Below are 11,918 nucleotides of genomic sequence, written 5' to 3'. Positions count from 1 at the left end.
TATTTTTTGCTTAATCTAGGTTTTAGTGGCAGCAATTTTTATTTAGTTACTTTTTTAGATATGGATCCCATATTGGGTAAAGGCCTCCTCCAATTTCATCCACAACTTTCTGTCAAGTGCTTTCTGCATCCATTCTTTGTCTGCTGCTTGTGCTATATCATCAGCCCACCGTTTTATTGGTCTTCCTACATTTCGTTTTCCTGATGTTGGCCCCTTCCAACGTGCAATTTGTCTAGTCCACCTTATGTCGTTATACCGTGCAATATTCGTGTGTCGTTATACAGCCCATTTCCATTCAAGTGCCAGTGCATGTGTGAATGCATCTTGGTTTTCTGTCTTATCCTGGCGCTTCTTACTTTGTCTATCTTCCTTATTTTAAATAAGCTTCTTTCCATTGTTCTTTGATTACTTGTAATTCTCTGCTTGACTTTTTCTGTAAAAGTCTTCGTTTGACAGCTGTACAATAAACATGGTAGGACACTAGTATCCATTACCACCATTTTCATGTGATGATTGTAGTTTCGTTTGAAGATTTATTTTAATGACCTTAATTATAATAATTTCTGGTCATTAAAATCTATTGCAAGAAGAATCTATTCCAAGATTTTGATACTCTTCCTGCTACTTCGTCTACATTGTTAGAGTGATGGAAAGATTTCCGTTTTCCTAAGTAAATGTAGCTATCGACATAGTTTATAATATTGTCTCTTACATTTATAGGCTTCTTGTGACTGTTGGTGATCTTAGTCTTATGTGTATTCATTTCTAAAACAGTTTTTATACTTTGTTTAAAAAAAGATTTAAAAACATTATATTAATGTAACGTGCAGGCACGCAAAACCCGTCTTATGTGAAGGTGAAGGCCTCCTCCAGACTTTTCCGTATGTCTCAATCTTTGGCAATTGCCTTCTAGTTTTTATCAACCCTTTTTATTATATCGTTATTGTTCTTTTTAACAACAGCAAGATCCCGGTATAACGTCACTCTAGAATTCCATGCAACTTTAGTCTTTTCCTGTATGATATTAAGTGTGTTTTTTTTTGTATTTTTTACACATTTTTAATGCTTCTCTCAATACTTTATTTTGTAACAAAAAAAATAATAGGACATCATGATTCGAACTTGAGCTATTTATTATACTTGAATATTATAATAGTCTAGTAAAGTGGCGAAATTTTACCTTTGTATTCTAATGTTATTGTAGCTGTTTCTCAATAAAATATGGATAAAAGTTTTATCCGTATTTTAATTATTATTCTTAAATTGAAACCGAGCTAGATCGATTTATCGCCCCCGAAATCTCATGTACACAAAATTTTATGAAAATCGTTGGAGCCGTTTCCGAGATATAATATACAAGAATTGCTCGTTTAAAGATATAAGATGAATTGGAAAATAATATTTGAGTTTCATTTTTGGCTTTGAATTTATTTAGAAAATGGAAAAAAAAATATTATAAGTAACATAATCAACACGACATGACTGCATGCTCTTCTTACCTCCAAGATATTTATCAAAACGAACTACGTTAAGGAAATACCGAATAAGATAAAACGACGAAGGAGAAATACACGTGAGAGTAAAATTATCTGCGTAAATTTCACTACGCACTCGTCGTATGGATATTTCTTTTTTATGATAATAAGGGATGAGATGAGCAGGATGTGCAGCTGATGGTAGTTGATGGAGTTTATAGCAAGATGTAGAGACAATAGATGGACCTCAGAGGCAACTACGAGTATGTGGGAAGGGCCGAAGGATGGCAAAAATGGAGAAAAGGACGAAATACTTAACTATATTATAGATAAGTAATATTTATTATAACGTATGTAATCATAGATGATAACCGTAAGAATCTAATAATATTAGATTTGAAATAAATAGGTTTTAAAATTATTATCTTTGTTTAAGGGTATAATTCACTAATGTAACTATCTAATATAACTCTATAATGGTGGAAAGCATAATAGGCGAAAGGCAAAATTAATGCGTTGCTTGAATAGAGTTGCAGTAACTGCGTAGTGGTTATTTTTTTTTTTTGTTTTTCGACATTCCAAAAGACCTGGCAGCGATATCAAGACACTGGTTCTGTTAAGAGGAGTGCTTCCAGAGAAGAAAACTAGGACCAAACAGCAGGACGATCGTTTTCTGGTCATTCGGGAAACCATAAATCGTCATGTTTGTACCTCAAAAAGAACCTTGTAGTAGTAATAAATATACAAGCCTTTTAACGCTGGCTGATGGTCAGGAGAAGCCTTCTAACTTCTTATTTGAGCAGATGACCTATGTGGTCTAAGCTACGCCGTAAGCATAAAGTTGCAAGGCTAAGCGCCTTTGTCCAAAACCGTGTGTAACGGACTCAAAGAAAAAGAACTCATAAATACCCATTGTTCTCCGATAGAGCCAGGATATCTCCGTATGGCGAAGACCGTTGCAGCGGGTACTACGAAGGTGAAGAGAACGCTTTGCTTTGAACAAAACAGGCTTTATGGCGGGGTGCTGTTATATTTTAGGCAAGCAAAATTCTGTGGATTGTATTTTTAAAGAAAATGGTACATTGAATGGATACATAATACACCCATCGGTCTGCCGATGTTTAAGCGTACCTATATGCTAGGAGGTTTCGTCGTTTGGATTGGTCGTCTCGAAGTCGGAACCTAAATCCTATAGATGATGTCTTGAATATTCTGAAAAGACGAATAGGATCATTGCAGCTAGCTTCGCAAATCATCAGAGAGCTATCATTATCATTGTGTCAGTGCCGTAGATACTCGCAAATATGCTGAGAAAAATGTAAGCTATTTTTACGGTAGGAAAACGTCTCCTTCCATATTAGACTCTAATTAACTTTATATCTTACTTCATTTCTTACTGAGCTAGCTGGTACACCATTAGCGATAGCCTTTATGTACGTACTAATTAAATTAATCGAAAGTTATGATGGATACTATATAAAACTATAAATCAAATTAATGGTAACAAAAAACTTTGTAAAGTTAATAAATCCAAACAAAAAAAAATACTTTATTAGAATGTGTTTGGGCGAACGTGTAAAACCTTTTCTTCACTATCGGCGATGATCGTTACTTGTATGATGATCATCGCTGATGGACATGAAGATGGAAATGGAGCTTATAGTTGCTGCTACCATTCATTTAATTTCAGTATACAATCTTTTGACCACCTAGAAGTCACTATATCGTACTCGCGCTATGTAATTTAAAGGAAAACAAAACAACGCCGCAACGACTAGGCGAAATACGTACTACTTCGCTCACTCTCCAGTGTCCTCCAGTTAAGGCGAAGAGTATGCAGAAAACACGCAAACAAGGTGTTTTTAGACAAGTTTTCTGGTGAAAATATAGCATTTGGAGCTATGAACACTACTTTATCCTGTTACACATACCCTTATATCTTACTTGTAGGTTGCTAATGCTTGCTGTTACTTAAACTTAACACTCCAGAGCTATTATGAATTACCAGTTTTGTTTGCAGTTAAACAAGTTTTTTCTCGGCATGATGTATTTATTTAGTATACTGCTCTCATAAAAGTTGTTCTTATAGCTTTTACTTTTTTGTGTTGGTACATTTATTAATATTAGTAATCAATAATGAGGATTGTAAGCAAATAAACTGTTTGCGCCTGTTAAAATGTTAAATTTTCGACGCAAGAATTTTAAAAATTTTGGCTTTGTTACATAGGAGCCGTGAATTCATATCGCTCAAAATCGCCGGCATTTAGTGTCGCCTTAATGAATGACCTGAGATAGTGTGGGCACGCGCACGCGCACGCAACTACACGCGGATTCCCTTTAATGCGTGCCCGAAAAACCTACAAGTCACCGATCGTCGCGATCACTATGGCGATTATAGACGATGATCGGGGACTAGAAGCAAATGAGCCCTCCAAATGATCGTGCCCGCGTGTAATTTTTCGCATAAAAGTCGCCTTTATTCGCGTTTAAGCAAAGCCGTGCGTTCTTCGCCTCGTCGCGGTCGTCACGGCGTTGTTTAGTTTTCCTCCTTCCTTATTTACATAGGAGCAAGTGCGATGCATTGACTACTGGGTAGTTTAATAAAGAACCATTTGAATTCATGGAACTTAATTAGAACTACCCACAAATATGGGATCCTAAACATAAATATTGTATACTGAAATTAAATTAATTGTAGCAGCAGCTCTAAAACCACGTCCATCTTCAAGGATTGCCGCTCAATAATAGGTCACGTCGACCGTTTGGACGCTTCCACGATGATCAGCAATTCACATGCCGATGACAGACGATCATGCAAGTAACGATCATTGCCGATAGTGGAGAGGAGGCTTTAAGTGAGCGACGGAGTATCTCTAGTGAGACTGAAAAATCCCTAGCTGCACGCTAGAAAGAACCGAAAAACTATTCGCCATCGAACGTTGTTTGGTGTTTTGAATCTTGTTGATTTTCGGTGGTTGTTTGTTTGATGGTCGCTATAATGGTGATGCCGTTGTTGAGATAGATGTATCCTGATATCTGAGGGTTGCTACTTTCCGTATACATGACAGGGTTGACGGTAAAGAGAAATATTGTACCTATGAATGGATCCATTCATTCATTTATCACTGGGTTTTTGCCATTTTGTTTATCTTAATAAGTTTGATGTAACAATTTTTAGGTATTTATTTTTGACCCCAATAGTAAGTATATATCCAATTTTCATGTTATGCATGCTATTCAACATTGAATGGCAGTGTCAACCTATATAATCCCAACGATATTTTGTGTAAGTTAATAATATCATTTATTTATATTTATTGTTCCTTAAATTTAAATAGTATTTTATAACTCCCAAAGTCTAAAAACTCATTCGGAACGAAAACGAAATGCTTTCCTTTTTCCATCTTACTTTATTGAGATACTCGCGATATGAAAATGAATATAAACTTACGCAAAAAGTAAAATTTACGATAATTCCAGGGATTTTTATTTAAGAAATAATTTTCTTTGCAAATAAATAGTATTTTAGTTTCAGCTACTGTACTCAATAATTTTTGTATTAATTTACATTTACTTTTTTGACTTACTCGTGTAAGGCATTGACTATTTGACGTTTGAGTATGTTTGTTGCATCATTTTACACATTAAATTTTAATTGAAATGATTTGTAAATCGATAGAAATGTAAATGTTGATATAAAAGAGTGGCAATGAGTTTCTTGCTACTTCTTCTCATTAGCTCAACATTCAATAAGATAAATTGATTCAATAAGAAAAAGATTTTTTTCGACATTCATAAGTGTCATTTTCGTGACCTAAATGAATAAAGTTATTTTGATTTGATTTATAATATTCCACTATCAGAAATAAAACACAATAATATTATGATAATAAGGTTTTTTTGTTCGATTATTACTAAGTACAATAAGTTTACGTTATCATGTAATTACTATTACAATAATTTATGTTCACAATGTACAATATGTAAGGGTACTTTATATTAAATTCCGAAACCATTCGCCGGTCCAGCGCTAGCGACCGCAAGGGCACTTAGATAACACCTTAACAATGTTTATCATTAAGCTGTACACATCACTCAAACACGACACAATTTTAGGTAAAAAAATACGCACATTTTACATCGTTCAGTACGTGCAATCCATTTACTTGATAAGAGTATATTTATAATGACAAACACGTTTATATAGTAAAGATCACGTTGCTAAAATAACAAGGCTTTGTGCAAATTGTAGATGAATTAACAATCCTACTTAATACAGATTTCAAACAATGTAAATCTGTCTTAATACTCACGTCGAATCTTTACTATTACAGTCTGAGAGGCAATGTAACTGTGAAATAATTCATTGTGGCTACGGACGAGTAAAAAAAGGACTCCGTGTCACCTACATAATACTGAAGCATCAAAACAAACCGGTTAACGTGTAAATACACAATGATACGCACACACTTATACTAATACAAGCCGATCAGCCGCCATTATGACATCTGCCATTGTCTGTGACAGATTTGTTTACGTCGCATTAAATATTTATAAAATGCTGCCCTGTTTTGATAAGTCGTGTGAATCAATGCTAGGGCACAGTAGACAAATGTAACAGTATGGAAACTCAGCCTTGTTGATAAAATACTTACCTACATTTGCGTACACTCCATTGAAGCAATAGGGTTGTCAGGTTCTTCTAACCGACTTTAAAAAAGGAGCGAGGATTAGAACGAAGTTCCTCATGGGGCGTTGCGGAGCGTAAAAAAGTAAAAAAGCGTAAGATTTTTATGTATTGTGTATGTACGATATCTATATAGTGTAAAATGCAATATTATAGTCTGCATGATGACTGTTATGTAATATTTTTAAACATCATTTTACTGAAAGTTTTTCTTGTAAATATTTTTTTTAATTTTAAGATAAAAGTTGATAATTTCATGTAGCCACCATCTTGGATTTACATTTTGCCAGCACTATCTATTTCAGCACTTACAGTTTGAGCTCCCAAAAAAGCCATTATGCAAATATTGTCAATTTCACGCGGCCACCATCTAGTATTTACATTTTGACAGGACTAGCTATTTTAGCACCCTCGAAAACCATAAAAATGACACCCGTGCCGAAAAAGTTAATAATTTTTTTCCATCCGCCATCTTGAATTTTAATTTTGACAGCATTAGCTGGTATTGGTTTCAACACCCACGAAAACCATGACAATCATATGTAGGTAACTATTTTTTGCACAAAATTAATAAATATAAAAAAGCATCCTCAAAAACCAAACCACACTCATATAAAAAATTGATAGCTAATATTGCAGCCGCCATCTCAGTTTAACATTGTGAATTATTTTCACGAATTTATTATAATCGATCTCACGATCTTATAATTCGAATGCTTACTAATTTATAATAATAATTTAACAGTAAATAATTCTTATATACTATATTACTTTATAGTTTAAAAACGGAAAACCAAGACTTTTAATGGAGCACTGGCATTTTTAAAAATATCGCGGAAACAAATAACAACGTGGCACTCGACTCGTATTGACCGCGAAAACCGCTTAGGGGCCTCGTCAATACGCATGTTTGTGGGAATGTGTCATTTCGAACGTATGAAGGGAGTTTCAGTACAGGTACACTGAATATGTATGTATGTCTACTGTGGCTAGGGTACAATAAAGTGTGAAGGAATTACCTTTCACAGACAGAATAGTAGTTTTCACACTATTTTATGTTCTTGTCATTATACAAATTAATTCGATGTTTGGAACACAAAACCTCCGCTACGCGTGATAGTAACATCCAGTGTGACCGGAAAATAAATAAGGACTTAACCCGAAAAATTGGGTAATGCATTTAATAGTTTTCTAAGTGGATAATTCATTATTTTAATTTATTTATTTACTCATACTATTCCTGCGATATTTATTTTTATTTTAAGAAACAATCTATCAGATATTAAAAAATAGGAGTTAAAACTAATATGGCTAATAACGGGACATAATTTGTGTTAACTGGTATCCCCCGTAACTGCACACACACTAGGCTTAAAGGTGCTTCACTTGTCAATATCACGGCGCGGAGTCCTTCTTTTTTACTCGTCCGTGAATGTAGCATGTTCTATTCAACACATGCTGCTCTCTTTTTTTCTCTGATTTCTAACATTAAAATGATATAATATAATTGATATAATGATAAGATAAGAAACTGAACTGAATTTGAACAAAAATCACGATGTTCCTAATGGAAGTGTTTTCGTTTATCCATTCCTTGTCGATAAAATAAATCTAACCTACTTTTAAATGTATATAATTAATGAATTATCAATAATAAATGTCAATGCAAGTAGCAGTGAATATATAATTTTATAAAAATTACATAAAAAATTTTGCGCGGAACTTCGCTACAATCTGTATTCATTTAAACTGTTAGAAAACAATCATATTATTATGTTTGATTTGTAATTATTATAAGTCTCAATAAACAGACATATTTTAATTTTAATTCAGCTTCATTCAATTATTCATCATTAAAAACGGAAACGACTTCAAATATTATTGAATTAATTTGAACTTTGAGCACAAAGACTCTTTCAAAACAAATATAAAAGTATGTTACTAATAATTATTTATTATATTATGTAATAATATACCTAACGAAATGTGTAGTTATAGAAAAAGTTGTACGCCGGTACCTAATGCCTAGCTTATAATAAATTCGTTAGAAATTTACAAATACTTCAACTTAATATAACAATATCAAATGAATTATATCGATACACTAATGATAAATAGTTATTATTAAATTAATCTCTAGCGTTATTGGAAATCATATAATGTTACAATGCAGGTACCTACTATACAATGACTTAGTAATACAAAATTGACAAAACAACTTTCTTTAACCGTTGTTTTACTTCAAAACAAATAATTTCAAACTGATAAAGGCACGCAGATCAGTTAGGGTTTCAGATTTAAGGGCTTACCTTCAACATACTTTTAGATTTTATCTATTTTTCATTTGCTGTTTGCGGGTAGTTATAATTTTGTGAAATATTAGTTTCTTCAATATTATCTAGATTTTATCTACCAAATACGAATGAAATAAATATAATCAATAGAAAATTAAATTAAAAAATAGTTGAGTAAAGTATTTCTGCAAAATGTACACAGCAAATGATATGATATTAAAATATTGTATAAACTGTATTTTATCTATAAGAGCGCAAGAATAATAAGAATATTGTGGGAGTTTTCAGTTTTCTTACGCAGTTTCTTCTCTGAGAGTGTAATTTGATTCTGAAATGGCGGTAGAACTTTAATTGATATAAAAAAATACTACAATGGAATTAAATTTAAAAATATCTTTTACAACTTTTTTATGGTATCTACCAATTGTTACAAAACTAGATATTTACTTAAATGTTATTTTATCTTATATTGAAAAAATATTATAAGGCGCTTAAGTACTTACAAATCGCCTTGACGAATTTGAGCCCACTTTAACCCTTAAACCCTTTAGTAAAAGAGATTCTGATTTGAGTGTATGCCCTTAATCTATTCCTACTTGTCCTTTTCGACTGCGTTCAATTTTAACAGTTACGTCTAGATCTCTGTAGTCCAACATGGCTAGCACTTAAGATGTAAAGTAATAATACCAATAAGGGCTACAATTCATTCGATTGCCAAAATAATTTAGAAATATAATAATTCACACAAAAGATTTAAAATAAAGAATAACATGTTAAACTATTATACGCCTTAAGTGCGAACCGGCTAAGCATTTTCAAATAATTTTTATATGCAACAAATTTATCAAAATATATTTACTTCATTTTACTGTATTCAGTTTAAAAGAATTGTTATTGTATATATATTGTAATTACATAAGCATACATGGAGTTTTGATTTATGAAAGCATGAAAACTAATGATGTCTTGCCAAATTGCTTGTCAAATTCTCGCCTTGTCATTTAACGTCATAAGAATTGATTGATTCCGATATAAAGAAACACTATCACAATTTACATTCTTAAAAATATAATAAGATTACACCTTATAGTTACTTTTTAGATATATACAGCTTATTTACAAAACGAATATGTAACGCGATACACAAAGCGATTACATAATTATAAAACAATCATGCTTTCAGACTAGTTAATTGTAATTGCAAAATTATGCGATATTTCCTCTCATGTAGATCGCTCTATCAACAAGATTGTTAATAATTCTCGTACAAATCAAATTGATTATATTAATTGTGAAAATATATTCATACCCGTTTCGAATGAAATGTTCCTTAGCTTACAGTGCGGTGTTTTCAAAACTTAGATCTGGTAAAGAGTTATTTTTGTGAGTGAATTGCATGCTATTGTACTTCGATTGGGCTGAAACAATTTTATTTCAATTTATTTCTATAGAAAAATAGGGATTAATTATATTTAGTAAGTCGCATTTCAGTTTTCCTAAGTTTTGTATTATTATCTACACATTCGGTTGCATGATATGGCTATAAAGTGGGTAGGATAATTAATATAAATCGAGTGGTTAATTTAATGACATTCAAAATATTTATATGGATAATTATAATCAATTATGTATATGCAATGAATTTAATGGCAGTGAATAAATTAAGGACACTTTTCAAGGTTTGTCTAAAACATCGATCTTCAATTTCTTCTAAATATAATTTCAATGAATTTCTTCGATTTGTAAATTTATCACTACTGTCAATTTGTAGTAAAAATTACTATTGTGACATATAAATAGTTAACAACAGGTTTGCAAAATCAGCTGTGTGAATGTTGGCAAAAGTCACGGGTACACTATAGTGATATTGTAAGGCAATCTAATTTGACGATGTTACTGGTCTTTATGAAGCCGCATCTGATTGGTCTGTTACTTGCATTTATTTTATAGTCATTATCTTTAGATAAATAACATCTATAAAGATGAGTGTAATCAACTAAGTAATTGTTATCTAAGCGAATCAGCCTTTGTTCACTAGTACGTCCCAAAAACAAATTTACACTGATAATCACAACGGATGAGCCGAGCGTAGCGTGCCGCGGCAGTGGCGAGCGAGTGCCGGAACCGAATCGGCCCTTATTCACTACTACTTCAACAGTAATTGTTTTGTATAATGCGTATGAAAAACATTTACCAATCAGAACGCTCGACATCTCACACTGCTAACTTCATTTGTAATATACCTAGATTTATTATAATATCACTATAGTGTACCCGTGACATTACAATGTCACTAAAACCAGGCCGTCAAATCATAAGAAATGAAATCGATTGACAATCTACCGTTTCATTATAATATTACTAGTGAATTTGTCATATAATGGCTTTGACAATATACCTACGACTTGTCCATAATGACCAGTGAAAAATAGCACTTTACAACAGGTACGTTTACTTTATATAAGACAGTGGTACAAAATACCTCTATTTAATAAATAATGACAGATTCATGCGAACATACACAAGACGCGCGCAGTCAAAATGGAAAAGGGTCTTGTCAAAGTAATTATAAATTGGCTATTTCAATTTAGCAAGGATTCAATTAGTATTTAAAATAAAAACCTAAAACTGACAATGTGCCATAATTATCACCTCGCAAGCTTCGATATAAACTTGCATTGATACTATGGCCAGCCGACGGATCATAGCATGTCTCAGTTCCAAAACGTAGCATCCCAATTTGACCACGTGCAGATTTTACTATTGAATGTACGAACAGGTTGCTTTATAACACTTGTTAGTATGCAGCTGCGATACGGCGCGGCGGCAGACGCTGTAGGTCGCGGGAGACGCGGGGGTCGCGGGGCGAGGCGGGGGCGGCGGCGAGGGCGCCCGGGCCGCGCGCCGTCATACGCCATCTATCTGCCGCACACGAACATCCTGAGACGCACACATGTCAGGAGCAAATGGCACACATGTAAAGTACGCACACGCGGTACACTCATACGCAGGCGCTGCGTAAAACAATGTTATCAACGCACACAACATACCAGCGGCAGAAACCATGCACACCCACACTAGAACAATCTTTCGCCGCCGCTCATACGGTCCAAATGTTATGAATGGTAAAAGCGCATATGATAATAAGAAACCGAAAACGAATCCGAATACGTGCGCGAAATTGTCTATCCACGGCAGTAGTCCCAAGAGAAACAAGGACATTGCTAGTCCGATGAGTTTCATCAAAGACCGCTTTGGGTGCTTCAAAAGATGCCATGCACCAATCACTTCTACGATTAAACATGCGAGTAGACCAAAATGTGACCCTGCAGGACCAACCTGAAAAATAAAGAAGAATTAGAGGAACATTTTTGATTCATTCATTGGTGATTATTTTAATTACAATAAAAAAATAAAACAGGAATTTGCTGGACTCTTTCAAAATGGTTAAAGATTATTTCT

General features: G+C 33.4%; 1 protein-coding gene across 1 annotated transcript in view; it reads right to left on the bottom strand.

Annotated features, from left to right (window-relative positions):
* Window positions 1–5,354: 5,354 nt before the first annotated feature.
* The window catches only part of LOC126969542 (inactive rhomboid protein 1), a 201,059-nt gene continuing 194,495 nt past the window's right edge, over window positions 5,355–11,918 (bottom strand). The window contains exon 12 of the mRNA XM_050815036.1: window positions 5,355–11,795. Coding sequence (XP_050670993.1) covers window positions 11,364–11,795 — 432 coding nt within the window. The 3' untranslated portion in view covers window positions 5,355–11,363. The remainder of the gene's footprint in view (window positions 11,796–11,918) is intronic.

Source organism: Leptidea sinapis, chromosome 18, assembly GCF_905404315.1.
Source record: "Leptidea sinapis chromosome 18, ilLepSina1.1, whole genome shotgun sequence".
Classification (NCBI taxonomy): Eukaryota; Metazoa; Arthropoda; class Insecta; order Lepidoptera; family Pieridae; genus Leptidea; species Leptidea sinapis.
Note: the sequence above shows the minus strand (reverse complement) of the source record. Positions and strands in the feature narration are given on the sequence as shown.